At 36.8% G+C, this 23,177-nt stretch overlaps 1 protein-coding gene across 7 annotated transcripts in view; it reads left to right on the top strand.

Annotated features, from left to right (window-relative positions):
- CCDC171 (coiled-coil domain containing 171) overlaps positions 1-17,317 on the top strand; it is a 157,867-nt gene extending 140,550 nt beyond the window's left edge. For 5 of the 7 annotated variants that reach the window (XR_011147782.1, XR_011147785.1, XR_011147786.1 and 2 more), the window contains 2 exons: positions 7,980-8,097; positions 17,017-17,317. Coding sequence is in view for 1 of the 7 variants with exons in the window: in XM_069002102.1 (XP_068858203.1) it covers positions 17,017-17,058 (42 nt within the window). In the remaining 6 variants the exon portion in view is untranslated. The remainder of the gene's footprint in view (positions 1-7,979; positions 8,098-17,016) is intronic. The other 2 variants (XR_011147783.1, XM_069002102.1) reach the window with 1 other exon arrangement.
- Positions 17,318-23,177: the final 5,860 nt, after the last annotated feature.

Here is a 23,177-nt window from a genome sequence, read left to right on the forward strand (position 1 = left end):
GCTGAGGTGAAAGTGAAATCACTCATTGGTTTATGTGGCTTTGTGTCATATCTTTTTTGCCATAGTTGTATCTGTGTCTGTCCTTTGTAAATGTCTAGTGATATCCCTTAAAAGTATTGAAAACACAGAAATGGTGACTTTTGTTGAGATGAGGGAAGCAAGTAGAATGATCTTTTGCATGAAAATTATGTATTTGTTCTTGAGATTGTAGAGATTGCAGTAACTAACATATGGTCTCATACTTGTGTGTTGAAAAACTGCAGTAAGGAAGATGTACACTTTTCTCCCTAATCAAAGCAGTCAGCTCTCAGTTCTCATGATCTACTTGAACCCCATTCATGGGGGGTACAGAGAAAAGAAATATTTAATACTCAAACTTATGAGTTAACTATTCCCCTTAACTATTATATATTCCCTGGTTAACTATTCCTACTTAACCAGGCCGGTCATGGCAGTGGTTTTATGTCTTTCCCCTATACACCTTGTTTCCTTGTCACCAGTTCAATCTGTGTTTTATGGCTACGACCTGCATCTGACAGGGATGCATTGTCCCAAATTTAGAATTATGAGGATGGAACTATAGAGAAAGAAAAAATCCCAACTATTTGCCTTATCTCTGATGTAGCTGGAGGAATTCTTCCCAGATGTTGCAAGAAGCAGGTATGTCCTGAATGAAAACTCTCCTTGGCTTTTTCACTACCTCATGTAACCTTATGCACAGTTGAATTTGTTTTGTGAAAGCTTTGGAGATACTGGTTCTTAAATTTCCTTGCAAAAAGTAGTTTAGACTTGCTATTTTTATTGGTACTCTCTGTCTTGATGTGTTTTCCTGGAAATAGTCTTGGACAGAATTCAGTAAATATGGACCTCAGTAATCATAACTTTGCTCAGTATTGTTACTTACCAGTGCTTAGTTGCTGTAAGACGTGAATATTCCTGAAGTGATAGTAGGTAAAGAAAAATCTGACAGGCCCACAAGGAAAATTTCCCAATTATTGAGATGGTCATAGACATGAAAGTGTGGAGATATCAGACAAGTGAAAATAGAAAACTGTAGTCATAAGATTTACTAAGTTTAATGTCTCTGTAAGACTGAATCCACCAAGCAGTAATATCTCCCTGAAATTATGTTTTTATTGAAATATTTGCATTTCTCACCTGATTTTATGTAACTGGGCTTCACTTGCCAGCCTTACTGGGTAGCCAAGGAATGCACATATCCTAATGCAAATGATCAGCTGTTCATGTGCTATTGCTTACACAAGTAATAGTTGTAACCAAAAGGTATAAATATTGTAGTTTAGAATACTAATACTACTACTAATAACTACAACAACAAAAACAACCTATATTACAAATCACATTCTGTAACTTAGGGTAATGTAGTAAAAAGCAGTTACAGTAATACAATAACACATTTGCTACTTTGTAAAGAATGCTTCCTTTTCTGTGCAAAAATTTTTTTGACACTCAATATTCTAGGTATGTGAACTTTAAACTTGTCAGACTGTTGTAACATATTTGAAAATTGTAGTAATTTGATTAAAATGTTGCCTATAAGGCAAGAGGTTCATTTAATAGAATCCATATGTAATTAAAGTGCAGAACCAAATGTAATCAGACCCCAGTGACTGGTGCCTTCATATTGGTAGTTTTACAGTGGCCTCTGGGGTTGAAAGTTTATGTTAAAGTTACCAATGTAGCTGTGCTCCAGAAAAAAAGCAAGACAGGGTAGCTGTTGAAGCTAGTGACAATGTCCCAAACTGATAATCACACAACAAAAGTAATTGATAGTCTGAATTTTAGGGCTGTCTTCCACTTGACAGGTGGAAGAAGCACAAGACTGCTGTGGTGTGCTAGTCCGAGTTGCATTCTGCAGCAGCACTGCTATGTAAACATTCCCAAATGAGGGAAGTATGCCCAATGAGAGCAAGTAACGGTGTATTTTTTTAATAATATAGTTGCTTGATTTGTGTGAATTCATGTTTGAATCGTCTGAAAGTTATAGACACAACACTATGTACCAAGCCACAAAAGAAGTTTGAAAAAATTTCCTGAACTTTAAAAAAAAATAAAATATTTTCTCTGGACAGTTTTAAGAGTTGACATCCTGTGTTAGAGTTCTCTAATCATCACCAGCACAATTTACAATCAGAACACACAGAGAGCCAGTTCAGACCAGCTCATCTGTTGACTTTGGCAGAAGCCCTTAATCTCACTGTGTGCAGCTGCCACTTGAGAGCTGGGGACTCGGCAGAGAGCCGAAGGAGGCTGGGATGCAGGGTTGGTCAAGGCATGAACACATAGGCCTGCTTCATTTCAACAGCCGTACACTGCTTTTTTTAATACTCTTTTCATTTTACAGCCTTTTTTTTTTTTTAAACCTGAAATTAAATGAGGACCTCTCATGAGCCACTGCGCTCCAGGCATAAGAAATTGTAATGTCTGGCTTCCAGAAACTGTCCCGTCAAAATGTGCTTCTGATTAGGTGGCTTAATTACAGCTGTGAAAACAATGTTGATTTAGGCCTCAAGATTCCAGTGCATGTCAGCCGTTATTAGCTAGCCTTGGACTGAAGCCACCATTTTAAAACTCTGTACCACTAAAGTCACACACTGCCTGACAACTTTTTATTTAGGCAGAAATGTTGCCAGAAGCAACACATTTTATGCAAAATATTTTTCATTGCGCAAATTTCAAATATGACACAGTTGATGGACATAAAATGGGTAGTTATGGGTGGACCTCACCAAGTCCAAAACCTAACTTTTACAAAAAAATCCCTACCCCAACACATCCCCCTCCCCCATTTCAAATAGTTTTTCTAAAGTTTGACTGACATAATGCTTAATTTTAATTCCTTTAATTCAGTTTTATTCCAAATCCAGCATGTTGGTTTAACCACCCAATTTTATTGCATCTAAATTTTCCTGACAGTTTCATTTGCTGTTGGGAAATAAAATTGCCATTTTTGCAACATGGGAAATAATGGCTAGTTTCAAAACCAATATGTTTGAAACTTCCTTTGCCTGAAGCAGGTTAAGGCACACACTCAATTTACTTTAGGGGAAAAAAGCTCATTAAATAGTTTTTAATATTTTAATATAATTTAAGTAACTGCTTTCACAGTGGGAAGGCTTATTAGGCCCATGTATTTACACCTGCAGAGAGGTAAATGTTTGGGTAATTAGGTGGTTTCCAATAATTCAGTTTTCAATTGCAGGGTTAATGCTGTAAACACTGTAGATGGACAGAATGAGTTCGCTGCATTTAAACATTACATTTACACTTGTAGCATTTTCCTTTCAAGTGCTTAAGAAAGAGGCTTAAGTGGGGTTGGTTTGGGTTTTTTGGGGTGTTTGGTTTGGTTTGGTTTGGTTTTTTTTCTTTGTTTGGTCTGTTCTTCAACTCTCCTTAATGACATGAATTGGCTAAGGAATGTGAGAGAATGTGTGTGGGTGTTAACTCTCAGCAGAGGTCGGTACTTTGGAAAAGTAAGATCTACATTCTCACTTCACTGTTGCCATGAAATTCCAAATGTCCATGCTGTGTGGTTTAATGGAAACCATGAAGTTCCTAAATGACCGCAGGTTTGTTCCGCTGTTAAGCACAAAACAAATCTTTCAAGTCATTGGCTAAGTCTCAAAAAAGGAGGGTCATGTTTTCAGGAACGTAATCTCCTTTCCTTTTTTTTTCCTTCATGGTTTGCATTTCTATGGCATTAGAAATGTGTTTCTAGTGAGGTACTGGAACTACCAGCTCACAAACAAGGGTCCTCAGTTCTTAGGACTGAAAACAAGACACTTGGAAGCTAAAGCTGTATTCATCTCTTACCCTAAGTGCAGGCCAGTGCAACAATTATACCTTCAGGGGCAACTAATTGGAAATGGATTTAGAAAAACTAAAAATTTGGATAAGGAAGCAAGTCTAAAGTATAGATTCAAGTTCGCCCTATAAAAAAATCATCATGAGTTCATTCTCTGCCTGCAACAGATTAGAGAAGAGCAAGGCAGTGAATGCCTACACTTCATTTTGTTCAGTTTTCAAAGGAGAAATACAGGAATGAGCTAGTCTTCTATTTTCTTTGCAAATACTAGGTGGAGTTTCCTGAAAAAGAATGTTTCAGAAATGCCCCAGTTGCTGTGGAGGGCAGCTGTAAGTCAGGAGACTTTTACAGCTAAAAGCCATCTGATGGCTTTTTCCTTATTAGACACCTTTGCACTAGCCTTTTGAAATGCTTTTCATTGGTAATATGCAGTGAGTTTTATTCATCGGCCACATATATTTGCTTCCTGTTTGCTACATACCACTGTTTCTTTCGCCTTCTTCCCACACCTGTCAAAGGAGCATTTCCAGGACATAAAATTAAAAGAAACATTAGTGTATTATTACATATATTGTTAATGCTGCAGTAGAAATGAAAGCATTGGGAGTGCTAGACAGGCTGTTATTTTGAGAACTGGATATTATAGACCAGGACATTTAACCCTGGGAAAAAGTTTTTTCAAAAGAACAGAGCCAAGGACACAATTTTACTGGCTTTATAGAAGAAAAGGAATATTCTCTACAAAGGCAGACAGATTCACTTCTTTCCAGACTCAAGGACTTTTACTCAGGCCAGAAGGTGCTTCCTCCTCCCTTTTGAAGAAGTTATTTCAAGAAAGAGAGCTGGGAAGCTTCTATTATTCCCCACTAAACTGTGGGTTAAACATAAAGGGAACGTCTGTTTGTTCTGACTCTGAATTTGCTGAGAAATTTTTGGAGGGGATTAAAGCATATCTGTGCCTGAATGAGTCTAGCGTAGATGCTTAAATGGTGAGTGAATCCATGCAATCCAGTCTGTCATCTTCCTGATATTTTCTTGACATTTTAGATTTAGATCCTACAAGGTATACTGTTGTGAATAATTATTTTGTTTTGACACCTGTTTAGTTTTGTGGTTCAAGCTAAGTATGTAAAGCACTGTTTATAAGGAGAAAATTCAGTGCTGATCTTCAGATACTAACTTTGATAAAGAGTGCAAGATGTGTAGCTGCAACCTGTGGATAGCAGTTCACTCGATCAGGATGATAGGTAATAGAAAGACAATTTTTGTTGTCTTTTTGCTCTTCTTGTTTACTTTATACTACTAGCTCACTGCCTAGATCACAAGGGAAAAAAAAGATTAGAGTATGACCTAGGGCAGTGTTGCTGGGAGCCTGCCCCTTTCTCAGCTAGCCTCAGAAATGCGTGTATGTGCAGCATGCACTTAAAATGTAGCATGGTTAATGTTACATGCACCCATTAAGAAAAATAATAATGAAAAAAAATATACATATAAATGTATACACACACACACACACACACACACACACACTCTTTAAGTTTTGTAAAGCAAAATCTCATGTTAAGAGGTTTGTGTTTCCCTCTGGGTGGCTGAGAGGCAGTCATAGCCCCACCACCAGATCATTTGGTGCCAGCTAGCAGTCAGCCTTCCCTCCACAGGAGACAACTGTCTCTGATGCTCTGTCTCCTCTTAGTTTCTGCTTCTGATGCACAGAACAGGGGGAAGGTCATGGGAACACAAGGCTGGGTATTGTCTCTATCCTAGGTCCCCCAGCAGATTTTACTATCAGAACTAACATCACTAGTTCATGCAGGGGAGGGTGGATCCGCTTCAGGCCAAAGGGAGATAGTAAGCATGGTAAAGAAGGGTAGCTGCAAACCACAGCAGTCTACTTTATTTTGTGCTTTTCTGGAATTTATGAGATCAAGTTGTTTTCCTGTTGTCTTGTTAATGCTCTTTTCCCCTGCCTTCTCCTCTTAACTGTGCGTGTTTCCATCCTTTTCAACTGTGAAGAAAAACTTTGCGTTCCTTTTTGTGACATGTTTGCAGTAGAATAACATATTTCTTGTAAAAATACATATGTTTACCTACTTTCATTTGCTTACATTTTGTACTTTAAGCATAAAAGTTAATGTGAGAAATGAAGAAAAACCAAACCTTTGAAATATGTTAGAGAGTATGACTTGCAGAGATGGAAAGATAGGAAATTCAATTAGTGAACAAAGCATAATATTGTTCTTAATTCATAATTTTATTCCTGTAATGTTGGCATAATTTAAGGGAATACTGACAGCAAGTTACGTCTTCATATTTCTTTTCGTTGGGTCTTACATATTTAAGACCATCTGTTTAATATTTACCCAGGGGTTTATTTATTTATTTATTTATTTATTTATTTATTTATTTTTGCTGCTTCTAAATTATGTATAAAAACTTATCATTGAATTCTGTGAAACCCACATTATGTGGAGAGGGCACTGTTTTTCTAACTGATCATAGCAAGGACCTATTTTCTCCTGAGAGTGAACTCTGTGAAGCAGTTTGACCTGTTGAATAAACTAATCATTGAACAAATTTTTAAAATGGGAAATGAGCATTCCGTAGGGTAAAGAGCTTAGCTGTCAGCTAAAAGGATGTTATTATGATTATAATCTTGATTATTCAAATAACATTTGTTTTCTTCAGTTTATTTAACAGTTCAGTTAAAGAAAGAGATTTAGAAAGAAATGTGCTTCTTAAACTGTAATTTCACTTCCCTATTTTACAAGAATTTGGGGTTTTAGACTTGTTTTAGAAATGCCGTCTTTTGGAAAGATAGGAACCTCTTTTTGTCAAGCAATCAATTCACCCTTTTTTTTCCCCTCTTTGTGGTGGAGGGGAGGGTACCTTTAAAATGAACAGTGAGTAATAAAATTTACTAAGAATATGGCCACGAATAATGTGGTTAATCACTAGCAGAGTTTTCCTGGTACATGGGATGATATTAGGAAAGCAGTGACATTATGATGATGCAATGATTCCATTTCACCCTTCAGATGGTATAACTCCTTCAATTCCTGCAGGAATTCCCATTTTCAGAGAGGCACCTATAGAACTCTTAAAGCCACACTGATTTAAGGCACCACACTGGGTCTCAGCTGATCTGGTCTCAACTGATATTGGCCCATAAGCTCATAGTTCACTCAGTAAATGTTGCCATGAAGCTGACATTGCAATACTTGCCTCTCTTAAATTTGTATGTTCACCAATACTTTGAAAGCCTTTTATCCTATCTAGGTGTTGCAGGTGGTTTGACACATACAGTTTCTGAAGGCCAGAACCACAATAATGAAATAATTCACTAATTTTTCAGCTTTTGTTGAGTACTGAGGGCCTCCTTTGATCACAGAAGGATCATCTCGTGTGGTGATTATATGCTTATGGTCAGGGGCCTGTTAGTCTTTCAAAGCCTGTGTGACATCATGTTTCCTTTCACAGGGTCTATTAAAACCATTGCATTCTTTTGGGAATCTGAGCATTAAACATTGTAACTTAACCAGGGCTTTGCGAAGCTTCCTGACACATCAAGTCATACAGTTTTATTTTAATTTGTATATGTCCAAACATATATTGCTTTAAGTATTTTAATAACTTACTGAAGTTTACTATGCTTTAAATACGAGATTTTTTAGAAGACTGTAATCTAAATGGGAGCTCTGAGTAAAGGAATTGAAGGTATAATTCTGGAACATACAAGGCACACCAAATTACTGAAACATCCCTGTTTTGGGTTTTTGGTTGGGTTTATTTTTAGAAAACCTAATTTTTTAAAGTTGTATTACACTTTTTTTGTTTTACAAACCAAAATGCTGAAAAAAAACTTTCCCAAATCTTCCTCTATGTTCTTCATGACTCTTCTGCCAAAAGTTTTACATACCTGATGAAAGTTTGAAGTGTTTTATGTGTTGGTGGTTTCTGGATTTTGGGCTTTTTTTTTATTTGTTTAGTGTTATATGTGGTGGTGGTAGTGTCTGTTTTTGTTTGTTTGGGGTTTTTCTGTTGTTTTTAACTTTGTGCTTTCAGAACACACATTTGGCTTAAATATATATGAAAGGATGAAATTCCGTTAGCATTTTTTTAATGTTTATTCATCTAAAATATGATTGGTATGCAGGACATATTAGTTCCGTTTGCCTAGTGGACTCACTTGAACTGCATATTCAACCTCACAGAAAGAGATGATCTATTACCTGAGCTAAGACCAATTCTTGGAGGCTGTGCTCAGAAATCTAGTAAGTATAAAAAGTTCTGTTGAAGTAATTATTAGATTTTTTTATTTAATTTCAGTCTGAAATATAATTGTATATTTAGATTTGGCCAAATCCAATAGAGACAGTAAACCTAGCTCACCCACAGTCAAGTTGTTTATAACTGATAAGCTTGATTCCTTGCCCAGTTAATGTAATTTGGATCTTGGATTTACAGAAGACCTACATGTTAGCCATCAACTGAAACAGAGCCTAAAATATTTTTTCTAGGCTATTCAGATATCAACTGATACTTTATAAGCAATACTGCTGGAAAGCCCACTGTTTTCCCTGACCATTACTGTTACAAAACTACCCTTTACAACTGTTGAAGATACACAGTTTCCAATGTTGCATGTACTCTGTGGGAGAAGGAATAATTCCCTCCTGAAGTTACTTCAGCTAAGTTTTACTGGGGATCAATGAACATTAAAGTACTTGCCTTGAATAAGCAAACAAAACTTAGAGAACAATACTAAACCTACAGGGAGCCAAATATACCTCTTCCTGGTGAAGAAGTAATCTTTCTGTAATCTAATTTATGGGGGAGTGGGATGGAGCCCTTATCAGGATTTTGGCTAGGATGTAGAAGCCTACACATCGGCAGTGGTCTATCCAGAAAATCTACGTGCACTGGCCAGTGCTAAAAGGATGGAACCCTTTGTTCTCCTAATACCTTGATGATTTTAATAATAAACCTTCATTTTGAGAAAATTAAATTGGCAGTAACATTAGTTCACTTCTAAACATGTGGTGTAAGTCAGTCATTCTTTGCTGCATCACACGAGGATTTTTTTAAAGAGACTTCTCAGTTTAATACAGTTCTTTGGGTTAACTGAGATTCAGATTAGCCTGTAGGCTAATGCAACTGTGCAGATGTTCTGACTCAAAAAGCAAGTGTTTGTATTTTGGATATCAGATTCCAATCAGTCTGTTTTCAAATAGGTGCAGATGGGTTGCATAAGCCATGTTTGTATCCAGTTTATGCTCCTATTTCCATTGTCTCCAAAGTGTGAACTTTAATCTACTCTTCAGTAGCGGATAGTAAAGGCTGTCAGATCTTGGCATCAGCATTTCCCTTGTCACTTCAGGATTATGAACAACAGCAGGTTAAAATCTCAATACCTAGTGAACCAAAATAATATTTGTTCACTTACAAGATCTACAATAATAATATTCACTACGAGGCCATGCATGTCCTTGACACTTCATTTTAATTCTGAGTAATGCCATTTTCCTACATGGAATCTGACTGAGGTGTTCACTATATTTTTTTCATTCCTGCAAAACTATCCACTTTTGCATCAGCAGCCTCTTCCAGAGTATGTGAGTTCCCGTTCCTTACGATTTGCTGCTTTTCACCACCTTTCATAAAGATAAGTTGTTCTATGTTCTTCCCATAAATTCCTGTCAAGAGAGGAGTCTGCTTTACATCTTAATCAGTGTATTTCTTTTTTTGTTTTCCTTCCTTCATGCTTAGGACTTCTCCTGAGCTTCTACTTTCTACAGTCTCAATGTCTGCTTCTCTTTGTGAAAATAAGATTTCTTGTGTGGAAAAAATGCCCTTTCAAAGATTTTTAAAGAGAACTGCAAGGGGACTTTTACCTGTAGATAAGCTGGGAAAGAAAATAGATTACATAACCTGTGTGAGTTTGCTGTAGTTTAGCAAACCAGAATCTTAAAGGGCTATGTAGATAATCTTTTGAGTCCTGTCTTGTTGGAATTGTGGTAGTTGAAACCCGTAAGGCCACTAGAAGGTATTTGCTATAGTGGCTGTCATAATTTCAATGTCTAGACACCAGTGCTCAATCCAGACTCTTCCACCCTCTTCAGCTAAGAGCACTTGAGCATCATCAGTACTTACTACATACATATTGACTTTTCAACAGACTTTTCTGACCTACTCTGTATATTTATATAGAAATATATTTGAGAGAGCTAGTGAGCAAATTGAAGTATTCTCAAGGTATCTGTCAGCAAAGTAAGAGTGAGTTGCATGTTTGTTCTTGTTTTACTATAAGCTATCAAATGAATCCTAAAATGTTGATTTCCATATTTTTAATAGTTCATTTGTTTTGTTAGCTACACAGATCCATATTTCTAAAAATATTCCTAAAAAATATTGCATATTTGGCAGAAATGCATAGCAAAAATTAATCTTCTGAATACCTAAAGATTTTTTAATGCAAGAAAGCTGAATCATAAAGACACTTGCATTGTTTGCAGACCTTCCTCCTTTATGTTGCTAAGTGCTACTATTGTAAATAATTACTTTTTCCCCTCTTTCTTCTTGAAACAAAATTGCTGTTACAGTATGTTTTTGTTAAGTATAAAGTGATTGAAGTATTTTACTGAATCAGTGTAATTTCTTTTTTTGCCAAAATTTCTGTGATTATTAGCTCTAGGATAGTTTTTGGTAAGAGACAAATAAATGCACTGCTGGCAAAGGTCCACTGTCCTTGTTCCATTTAGTAGCAGAATGCCTAAATTGTAGTTGTGCCGGTTCGTTGCAAACAGACAAAAAGGAAGGTAGCATTTTGCTGTGTGTGAGCAGTTAGGGGGCAAGCAGACACCGTGCACCTTGACCACCTATTATGAAGCTTTTTGCTGCAATGTCAAGTGAAAGCGAGTTAATTGGGTGAAGCTGTAGAGCATGTTAGGGGCATGGTAAAGGGTTGCTGTCTGACAGCTGAATGTCAGCAGAAGCTAGTGAAGTGTGGCTGAGAGACAGAGACCTGTCACAAAGTTCATGTGGACTGTAGCACAGTTAGGGAGATGAAACGTGGTTCTGTCTCACTTTCTCCCTCATTGCATTCAAGCACCTTAAGATTTCACACTGTATGTGTCAACCCTTGTTCTCTAAGCTGTTTTCTCCTAACACTTCTGCATTCAAATGATTGGACAGAAGATGCTAATGTTTGGCAAAATGAATGTAAATATACTTTTTTCCTTTTTCTGCTAGAGCAGCAGTATACATGCAACTCAGATGAAACTTTGAAGGGTTACGTCAGACAGTCCCACTGGATAGGAATTCAGATGATGGCTGAATACATATCTCATGAGAATATGAAGGTTGACACTTTAACTAGTGGAATAGGGACTGTTTTCCCAGAAGAAAAGGCTAAATGGGGGGATCTACTCTGTGAGCTGGTGGCGCCTTAGCATGATGGTGTGAGTCTTTTAGTCTCTTGATTGTAGTCTTGTTCTCCCCTTCTTGCTGGAAAGAAGTGGAGAGCTGAGAGGGAACCATGAGAGAGTGACATACTGATCTAAGGCAGTGAGAAGCTGTGGGAAAAGTCACATAGTAGGAAAGCCTTCCTTGGAAGCAAGAGAGGCATCAGTTAAAGGCAGCAATGATCTTACACACTGCTGTGAAACATAAGAGTGGTGTCATAGTACTAAGTGTAGTGTACCTTTCAGTGTTGTTTGCAGCATGCAGCACAAAGTAAAGCAGTAGTCATTTGGGCTGGCCACCAGGATTCTAAATAAATAAATAAAAGTTGCTTCCATTCTTGAGAGAGTAGAAAGGCAATGATAGGTATCATGGGCAAAAAGTACTAAAGAACTTGGAAACTTGGATTGAAATCAAAACAGATTGGTCATTTCACCGTGAAAAAAAGAGCACAGCATTGTGTGTCTAATACTTTGGTATTATCAGTGCAGTGCAGAGAATTTGATCAGAAAATGGGAAACTTCCCTGTATATTCCACTGAAGCATCTTGAACAATGACTTGCGGTGTAGGCTGTGTGTGGAATTTGGCCAAAATTTTTAGAAAACATCAAAATTAGCAATGCAGAACCACGTTATTTGTCTTTAAGCCAACAAAACATTGAAGATTAGGTGTTCATCTGGTGTGATAATCCATCCAGTCCTGTGTGTTCTTCAAACATACCAGGTTTAAGTAAGTTTGAATGAAACAGAATTTTCTTTTAGAAAAACAAATACAATATATAATGAAATCTTTCTCTTAATTGCTTTTAATTGAGCCTCCAGAGTGTGATTTCACTGAACAAATTAAATGCAAAAGCATTAGGAAAGTAAGAAAAAATTGTAATTTGCAGATATTACAGACTCCTGTTTGTTTAAAAACTCCTGAAAGTGGAAGAGGGAATTCTTGATAATGAAAAAAGCCATTAGTATTGTTGGCTAGCAGCACCCAAAGTGTGCTGTGTGTCTACCTTCCTGACTTAATATGTAATGAGTTGGCAGCCCATAGAATTATTCTCTGATAGCAAATTGTTTGCACAATCCAGGCAGGAGTGCTGACAATTAAAATTTATCCTGAATGTTACCATTTTCTTACATTGTGTCAGAGCACCAATTTAGTTCTACTGCTTCAGCATGCAGAATTGCAAGATCACTGACATGGGAAGAAAACTTTCCAGTTTCGGCCAGCATACAATTCCTACTTTGAAAAAGTTTGTAACTAGCACTGTATTGCACTGACATCCATCCCCAAGTGATACTTTCCATTTTAAATACCTGTTTGTAGCATTTTATTTGATTATTTCACTGAGAGTAAGAAATGGCTGTTGGAGTTACTTTTAACAGAAAAAAAAAAAAAAAAAAGAGCAGCATACTGGAAGTGCCTTGGCATTGTCTGGCAACAGGCAACAGGCAACGCAGTTTTGGAAATAGCAGTCTGAGTAGGAGGTTGTGAATGATCTGACAATGTACATCTTTCTCTATAGGGAAATAGGGTTTCCACATAAGTGCTGCAAAATGGTTATTGAAGGCAGTGGTTCTTTTTTTAACACTTACTGGAATTGATATTGCAGCAGTGAAATGATTCAAGCTGCAAGGATAGCATAGGTGGGAGAAGCTGAAAAGAATATTATTGGCTATTTGATTTGCTGTCTACTGGTATTACTGTGTATTTGTATGTTCTGGAGTTGGGCTGAGAGGAGTGAGTATCAGAAATCGATTGTGGAGAAATATATTGACTGTTTCTCACTTTTCCCCCACCATATGTACTTAAATTACAATTCTTCCTACTCTTGAGAAACTGTGCTACTGCCTTTCCAGAGATCTTAGGGGTTGCTAGAATTCTGAAGAACCCACAGCTTGCTCCTCCCTCTGCACTTCTGTTTACTGTCAGCCATCTTCATACACCTAAGTGTCCTGTGTTCTGGTGAATTCCAGATCACATTTTGGCCTCATAATTCAATAGTTGTGTTGCATTTACTTTGAGATATAACACTGTACTTGTTATTGCACCTACATCATCACACACAGGTAGGGAAATGTCATAACTTGTATTCAATATTAATCTTTATGCTCTTTTGTCTCTTATCTGGTCTCTTCTGATTCTAAGCAGTTTCATGGCTTTTTCACCTCAGTTGAAGTCAGCTGTTATTGTACACATAACCCAGAAGCCTCAATGCACAAAAACCTTATCACTATTTATTATTCTGATTTTCTAATAATATATATTTTTAATAAGGTAGCATGTTACATATCAGAAGAAAGCAGAAGAGAAGTTTGGGCTACTGTGTTTTGAAATTGAGTTTTTGAAAGCAGTTTGAAGTGACAAAAGTTCGTGGTGGGAAACCTGAGAAGTGGAAGAAGTTTTTGTAATAACATACATAGCTGAGGGAAATTGAAAAGCTGTGAAAATTTTCCAGTAAAATTATCTTTGTGTAGATTTTGAAGGCTGAAACTGTTCTGACTGATTTGCAGCTGCAGCAGTAGATTTTTGTCCTACAATTGAAGATAAACAGTATATTTATTACTTCCTTATGAAATTATCTGTTTGCACCACTGTCATAACACATGCATAGTCATCTAATTTCAAGTGTCCAACTGTGCATATTATTCCACAAATATGGATATACAAAAGAAAAATGGGCATCTTTGATCACAACGTGATGCTATCGGGTAGGCTGGCATTGCAATAAAAACATAATATAAGGGTATTGTAAATTATGGTATGAAAATATTCCCTCACATTATCATCAGAAAAAAGTAACCCACTATAAATGAGTTTTAACTGTGGTAAAACAGCTCATATGTCATGAGACAACCTTTAAACTAGATCCTAAATTTGATCGTAGGTTAGTCACAGAGCACCCATATAGAAGAACTGTTTTAGAAGTCTTTTCTACGTCTAGTAAAAAATTGCTTGAGTTAACTAAGATTTAGAAAGCAATTACTCCATAATATAGACTAACTTTTCATATTTTGTCTTTGAGAAAACATGTTTTATAAAGTTAGGCTATCAAACTTTGAAAAATGTGCACAGGACATGACCAATTACTGTATTACATACATATTTTGAAGGCATATTTTTGCTAGACATACGTGTTCTAAATATCTATTTACCTGGTGACATGTAACAGTTCAGATGGAGTCATGTACAGCTTACAAGGTAAATAAAAGTGCTGTGCTAAAGATTTACCCAAACAGACACCTTATTTAAGATAAATAATTCCTCTTTTAAAAATTACCTAAATGCATATTTATATGATGGATTATCACCACAGCTCTGGCATAGTCATTTGAGTTTGTCAATTTAATACCTGTTTTAGAAAGGTGTCCAAATACAATAATGGTGAAAGAGGTCTGTTGGGGAAATTATAACTGCCTTTAAAATTCCTCTGTAAAGGTATGTGTTAAGACAATGAATGTTATACCAGTTCTGAGTATTTTTTCTTCTATAGAATACTATTTTTTTATTCATCATGAGAGTATATAAAAATATTGGATCATAACAGTTCTTATGAGTAACAGCCAATTTTTTTTACATCAATCACATTACTACTAAATCTGATTTCCCTTCTGTTCAATGACTAGTATTCTGTTCTTTGTGAGAAGTAGAGCACAGACTCTAGATAAGTAAACCAGAGCTTTTTTTTTCCCCCAACAGTGAAGCTTTTACTGTAACATAGTCTATTGACTTGCTGCCAATCATTAAGTTTCATACATTCTTTTTGCAACTCTCAAAGGAAATCTGATTTCTTATCTCTTTACTGGGATGTTGATGCCATATTCTTCAGAAAAAAAAACCCTCACTACAGCTTGGAAAAGAGTAATATGCGTGTGTAATCATAGCATAAGATTTTTCATTCATTGTGGTATGCTGATTAATTTCAACCCAGTTGAAAGCAGTAAAAACCAATATGTTTAAATTTGTCTTCAATATTTGTTATCCAGAGTAAAACCCATTTGTAGCTTACAGCTTATTGATTTAATTTTTTTTACATGTGGAAGTTTTTTTGGAACATCACAAGTTGTTTGCGTATTTCAATACTGTTGTAATGGTTTTAATGAATGATCTTATTTTAGAGAGAATTTTGTCTGTGTGGTCAGCTGATTAAAGTATACAAAGAACAGACTGTTAATTGGTGTAGTAGCCTTCACTGAGATCCCATTTCAGGTCTGCTGGTACAAATGGAGCACATCTAATTTGTGCATTGGCTTTTTAGCAGTTCTAATTTGGTAGAGAGTTGACCCCAGAAGGACGGAAAAACTAGAGTGTTACAGATCTTACCTGCTAGTCCTGCTGGTTATCTCATCCTCATCTGCCCTATAATTTAGAAAAACTCAAGGCACGACCTCATTTTAACTATGTACTTGAAACAGTTATCTAAATTTGCTACTGTATGGGTTCTTAATGAAGGTCTGACATAATCTGGTTGTTTACAGTAGCTGCAATACAGCTTGTGGTGAATCAGGAAATAAAAAGAGTCCATATCAAAGGGAACTGTTGAAGTAGGTGTTAGAGGCAACAATTGATTTTTCTTCAGCAATAGTAAGAGAGGAAAGGGGAATCTTTCATGAATGGGTCTTTATATGCATGATTGATACTGGATTTGTTGAAATGTGAATATACACATACCCTTCAGCTTCTCTCCAAATATCTATGAGTATGTGTATTGGAATCTGTGTGTCTGTATATATGGGTTTGTGCCTCAATGTGTGTGTGTGTTTATATATCCATGTATACTCTTCCTTAAATGCTGAAGAGAGAGTGTTTTAAGCCCAAAGATACTGAATGGTCATTTAGTGTGTTAATTTTTTTATTCCATAATTATGCTTTGCATGTAATGCTTTCACATATGTTAAAACCTGATGAAATGTTTGTTATTTTCACATCTTGTAGTGCATTGGTAAAGGGCAGAAGAGCAATATGGCATTGAGTTTTCTTTTATTTGTTTAGGGGAATACAGAATGTCTTTCTTTACAATTTTTTAAAGAAATATTACGTTTTATTTGTTTAGGAGAATATAGAATGTCTTTCTTTACAATTTTTTAAAGAATTATTAGTACTGATATACTGATATTATCCATAATCTTTCAAAGTAGGATGCCTGATGTTTTGGTCCTGGAAGTTCTTTAATGTTGAATTTTAACTAGTCTAACCTTTATATCTGTTTGACTGAATGTTGAGACTTATTGAAGTATGAGTCATGTTCCCATCAATGTACATTCAGTGTATATTTTCTGGGCATTTTCTAACAGGCTAACATTTGAATAGTATTAAGTGTATGATTTCAATTCATGATAAAATACATTTAAAAGTAAACAAATGCCTTCCGTGGTTAGCATGACATATGTTTCCTAGTAACAGTGACAGGGAGACTGTGGAAAAAGTTTGTTTATTTGATAAAAAAGAAATCTGGTAATTATAATGAAGAGGGGTAAAAGTTCTCTATACATATTTGTAGCACTTCAAATAAAGTAGGTTATTGTTTTCTAACACTTACTAGTGAGGAATACCTGAGAAAATGTCCTTTGTTTCTTTTTATTAAATATGACTATTGGTTCTCAGGTACCAAAGTAAGTGTTTAAAACAAGAAGCAAACACTTGCAAATACTTCATATACATACCTTTGTGAAAGGAATTTAACAGTAAATGTAGATTCTCTTTTGGTTGTTTTTTTATTCTTTATTTATCATTCCAGGAAACAAGAGGTAGTTCAAACATCAGCATGGCTCCAAGCTAGAAATTCAGCCTGACCAGAGTTCTATCCCAGACTTTTTGGCATTGCAAGCTGAACCTGACACATCCATCCTACAGTGTTATGCAAAACAGAGACAGTTCTCTGTCTTCAATCTGTATCTTCAGCCTGGATGTCACATCCAATCCCAGAAGAACAATGAAAAATGGATTTTCAAATTCTTAGTATCAATAATCTTCTAGAAGGGAAAAATTGTATTAATGTAAAATGATGCCATTAAAGTAATTTTGTTGCTATCTTTGAATTGGAGTTCAGCGTTTGTATTTTTTGACATTTATTTTACGGTTTTATGAAAATGTGCATTTGTATGTTCACATTTCTGCACTTGTCGGTTTTGCATACTGAAGCAGTTATTTCTTTAAACTTTTATTTATTGCAGTTGTTCATTTTTTATGTAGTATATTTTTAAATGTTAAAGAATGACACATTTTGGGTAATTTTCCTCAGTCTTAAAAAAAAAATCAATAAGCCATTTTAGTCTCTATCTATCAAAGTTGTTTCATACTTGTCTATTTTAAAGCAGGACTGCAATACTTTAATAGGATTGAGAGAGCTATTTGAAATGTATGCCAATGATTCCTGTCATTTCATGGCAGCCCTGCCATGGTTCACTGAGCCCCCTCTTTTCTCTTGTCAGCTCAACTGAAGACAAGCATTTAGTTGCAAACTTTAAGCAGGTTGTGCAAAACAGAAATGATGTGACTGCTTCTCTTCCTGCACAATAATGTCACTGCTGGTCAATGTGAGAAGGTCAGGTTGCTCCTTGTAAAGCTACATGATACCACTTGCCTATTTGAACAAGTTAAGTTAACCACTGAATCTGGTCCCTGCAGGCACTGAAAACTCACCCTTTTATCAAGTCTGAATTTCATAAGAAAGAAGAACAATTGTGGAGGGAGGATTTCTGATGATATGTTTATATACTTTATAAGGACAGTTCCCAAACCAGTGTTGCAGGTAATGTATTTAGTTTAAACTGAAAGACTAAAAAGTAATGGCTGTTTTGACCTTCAAATAGACTCCTTTTTTGTTGTTGTTGGTAGGACCCAAGAGTGACGCCCATCTTTGATGCTGACAGAATTTAAAGCAAGGCCATTGCCCTGCATTTTCTGCCTTGTAGCACACAAAAGTAAAATTGTATGTCAGGCCGAGATGTCGGGGAGCTGACAAGATGCCCCAGTGACATTTCAGCTGGAAAGAGCAAGTGTCTTGCAACCAAGTGGTCAAATATCAAATAATAGGTCAAGCAGGAAGGAGCTGAGTTCTAACCACAAAGAGGTTTCTGGTAACTTACTTGACAAGCTTTTGGGTGCTTTGTGGCTTGACAAAGTGATGTTCTGTTGGGTATCGCTAGACAGACTGTTCTTTATCGCCTTCAGAAGATCAGACATTGACATTGATTAAACTCTTTAACCCTTAAAGGTTAAATCCTAGCATTTTCATCATTGTGAATGAGGAACAAAAGAAATTTTGTAACATACCATTTGTTTTCATATTAATCACAGAACTCCCTAGTGCTATTAACTTTTGATGTGCTGTGTAGTTTTTGACAAAAAGATTGAATGCAAAATCTATAGAATAGATTGTTTCTCAGTATGGGCCAGTGATACATTAGAAAAATAATATTATGCATTATGGAATTTGTAATTTCTTCTAATATGTCAAATGTAGGATTTGTTTCTAAAGCTTCATGACTACTACTGAAGTTCTGTCCAAAATACTGAAGTATTTTGGATAGAGAAGAATATTTACATAAATGATATACCACTTAACATGAACAAATCTTCCAACTACCCTTGTTTTCAGGTACTCTAGAATCATAGAATATCCTGAGTTGGAAGAGACCCACAGTGCACCAAGTCCAAATCCTGGCCCTGCACAGGGCAATCCCAAGTGTCACACCATGTGCCTGAGAGCATTGTCCAAATGCATCTTGTACTCTCTCAGGCTGGTGTTGTGACTACTTCCCAGTAGTTCCAGTGCCCAACCACCCCCTGGGGTGAAAATCCTTTTCCTGATATCCAACCTAAACCTCCTCTCACACAGCTTCAGGCCATTCCCTTGGGTCCTGTCAGTGGTCACTACAGAGAAGAGAGATCAGTGCCTGCCCCTCCTCTTTCCTTCTTGAGGAAGTTGTAGACTGCAATGAGGTCTCCTTTCAGTCTCCTCCAGCCTGGACAAACCAATCCACTCCTAATATGCCTTTAAATTTTCAACAGAAGACCTTAAATCTAAGGTAGCTCCAAATTTTCAGGTATTCTCTATGGTACAGTCCATTGCTCACAGCCATGACATGCATGTATGTGTGTATAATAATACAGAGCCATGAAATGCCAAATAATAAATACTGAAGAATTCTTACATGTAAGAGCTGACAGAGGAAGAACATTCCTTTTCTTTATGTATTTAGTCTTGAATACTGAAGAAAGAAGTTTTCATTTTCCTCCAGTTGTCTTGGCTCCACTCTTTAAATGACAGTGACTATACCTAAAGGCACCACAAGTATTGTATTCTGCTCTTCCAAATTTAATGTCAAAGATCTGTTACATTAATATGAAGAATGAAATAATATATTTCACTGATCATTTTCCTCTCTACTGCGTATAGATGCATTTAAGCACTTTACTTTTTAAAGTATATACTCATGGTACTCTATAGTTTGAGAAAGAAAGTGCCTATTTTTTGCTATGTGGTCTCAAACTGCTGAAGATTTGCAGCCTACTTGTCCTTTTCCCATCATTGCAAGTCTATGTGATATTGTGCATGCAGAGACAGAAAAAGGATTACTTTCTGAAATCCATATCCTATTGAGAGTAGGACTATCTCCTCCAGTTATTCCAGTTACAGCTCCAGTCATGGGTTTATGTGATTTCACGGGGACCATAACAATGGCAAACTGACTGTAAATAGGAATGGTCTAACGAGCTATCATTTCTCACAAGAACTAGTTTGTAAGTTTTCATTGAAGGAGAACATCTACTTCATTCACTCTATTTAAATATTGAGTTACATACAATTTTTCTTAAAGCTATCCACTTGGAAGGGACTTTGAAATGTCTTTTATTTGGCTGTCAGATGTCCCATTTGTAATCAAAATCTCCTCTTTCTTATATTGTGAAGAAGCTGAGAGTAGTAAACTGGATTACCTTTAGTGTGATACTCCTGAGTTGCTTTTCCATGCATTTGATAAATTGTAATTGTGATAAATTCCAAATAAATAGAAGATCCCCTGTTAGTAGTTTACAAATGTAGTTTGTAGTTTACCAAAGCATATTTTTCCCTATCTTTTGGGGACACAGTAAAAGTCATGCTTGTGTAGAATGTGGCAACACAGTTCAGTAACAGTAGCTCTCAAATGAACATCCTGTTATGTACCATCTGCGCTGCCTTGCTTTGAAAATTACAGAGCTTGAGACCTTGATCTTTACTTACAAAGCTTTTCATTTTTAGGGCCTAGAATTTGCGGAGGACTAGTTCCACTTGTATAATCTCAGCTTCATCATCAACACTCCTCCAGGAGAACAACCAGTTTCTGTATAAGAAAGCCCATGTTTGGTGGGCTAGAATATTCTCCATGGTTTTTGAATGTGGTGCAACAAATAACTGGCTTTTCTGATCAGTCTCAAAATTAATACTAATTTATTTACCCACCAAGCAACGCGTCTCTGAAAAGAGACTGTGAAATACATTATTTCTTCCCTGCAGTAAGTTTTATAGCTGTTAGTACAAGTTGGTGTGTGTGCCTGTGTGCATACATACATATATCTTTCTCAGCAAAGATTTTGGTTATTGGACTGACTGTATTATCACTCCACATACTCTAAGCAATTCCTACTACACCAGTAGTACAGAGGGGCTTTTTGGCTCCTGCCTCCCACAACTATTTGCAAATTCAGCAGAATCTTTACTGCCTCTTAAGTTAAGTTGGATAGACATTTATGGGAGTATCCTCCATTGTAAAAGATCTTGAATGCCTTTACCAAGTTAGTCCAAGGGAGCTGAGGTTTGAAGGCACCTCTGAAGATGACATATTCCAGCACCACTGCTCAGAATACAATCAACTACAACAGGTTGCTGAACACTGCCTTTTGTCCTGTCACTAGGCACCACAGAGAATAGTGTGACTCCATATTCTTTACTTTACAGGTATTTACACAAGTTGGTAAGATCTCCCTGAGCCTTCTCTTCTACAGGATAAAAAATCACAGCTCTCTCAGCCTCTTCTCATATGACAGATGCTCCAGTCATTTTATTAGTCATCTTTTTGGTCCTTCACTGGACTCACATTTCCATCTCTCTCATGTGCTAGGGAGCTCTGGACTGGAGCCATTGCTCCAGATACAGAGTCACCAGTGCTGGATAGAGGGGAGAGATTGCTTCCCTTGACTTGCTGGCAGCTCTTCCTGATCCAGAGGGGCTGTTGGCCTGCTTTGCTGCCTGGGCACATTTCTGCCTCATGGTAAACAGGAAGACCAAGAACCTCCAGGTACTTTTCTGCCAAACTGCTCTCCAGACAGTTGGTCCCCAGACAGTCTCGGGTCCCCCTCCTGTCCTGGTGCTGGAGGCTATTCTCCCCAGGCAGAGCAGCCTTTCTTCTCTTTACTTGAATTTCATCACGTTCCTGTCAGCCCTTCTCCAGCCTGTCAAAAGTCCCTCTGGATGGCAGCAAACCCTTCTGATCTGTCAACCACTTCTCCCAGCTTTGTATCATCTGCAAACTTATGTATTTTGCACTGGGTGCCACTATCCAGGCCATTGACAATGTTATGAGTCTGTACTGGTCCCCGTATTGACCCCTGGGGTACACCACTAATGATTGGCCTCCAGGTGGGCTTTGTGCCATTGATCACGATCCTTTGAGCTCACCGGTTCAGACAGTTTTGCAGCTGACTTACTGTCCATATATCTAGTCCATAATTCCTTACTCAACAAGGGGGACATCTTATTTTGTAAATGGCTTCCCAAGTTTCCAAACACTGTTAAAGCCCTGGATTAAGTGAAATGCAATACTTTATATAACCTCTTTGTCAATTAGGTCAGTTTGATCATTTGATTACTTACAAGAGCATCTGATCATTCTGCTGTCGTTCTGTACTTGAAAGGTTTTCCAGCACTTTAAGATAAGTTTGCATGTGCTATAACTTAGCTCCTAAAAAAATATTTAAACTCTCTTCTATACAAAATTGCTTTAGTAGCATTTTTCTTGTGATGTGTTTTGTAGCTCTTTGATTATTCTCCAGTGAATAAACCCCAAAAAGCCCCTGGCAGCTTCAGAGTTTGGATCAAATCTGTATGTGAAGTGCACCTCTCTTCTACTGCTGGTGATGGAATATCAAGCTTACTCAGCATTTCTCTCTCCATTCTGTTGTTGCTTGGCCTTGAAATCCAAACTAACAAAAGAATCTATCAGGACATTCTTCCCTAACTTTTCATCCTGCCCAGTATGAAATTAGTACATTTAGTCAAACTTGACTTCCCTTTGGTCTTTGTAATCTGATCATTTTTGGACAACCATTTTGCATCGTACTCTCCATATGGCCTAAAAATATACCTCAGTATTTCCTCAGAAAATGCTTAAGTGTCTTCTTTCCTCTTTGATGAATATTCAGCTAAACCAGTGGAATCTACAGTGATTTTTGCATAAATTATTTAACATCTTTATGTACAAAGTTTAAACTGGAAAACTTACATTTTCTGATAGGTACTCTGACTCTACTGTGACTTCAGTTTTACAGACTTAGACGTGACTTTCAATTAGGTCTCTGCAAATTGTCCTTCAATGAGAGATGGAAGGTGACATGCTCTTTGTCATGCTAACATAGATCTGATCGCTGTCACGGGGAGCATCATGTAGGAATTTTGGGCAATTTATATAATTTTATGTATTGCAGTTCAGTGCTTTACAAACCAGCCATTCAGCAATGCATATGAAACTGAATCTTTGTCTGCTATTTCTGGTGTCCAGTGACTGATGAATAAAATTGAACAAGGACAAAGCAAAATATGAGGAAGTGTCTGAAAACTAAATTGTTTCCACGGAATCCTCAGCAGGAGGTAGGGAGATCCACTGAATAATTTTTCTTCAGTTCTTCATTTACCACCTC

Source organism: Aphelocoma coerulescens (genome assembly GCF_041296385.1).
Source record: "Aphelocoma coerulescens isolate FSJ_1873_10779 chromosome Z unlocalized genomic scaffold, UR_Acoe_1.0 ChrZ, whole genome shotgun sequence".
NCBI lineage: Eukaryota > Metazoa > Chordata > Aves > Passeriformes > Corvidae > Aphelocoma > Aphelocoma coerulescens.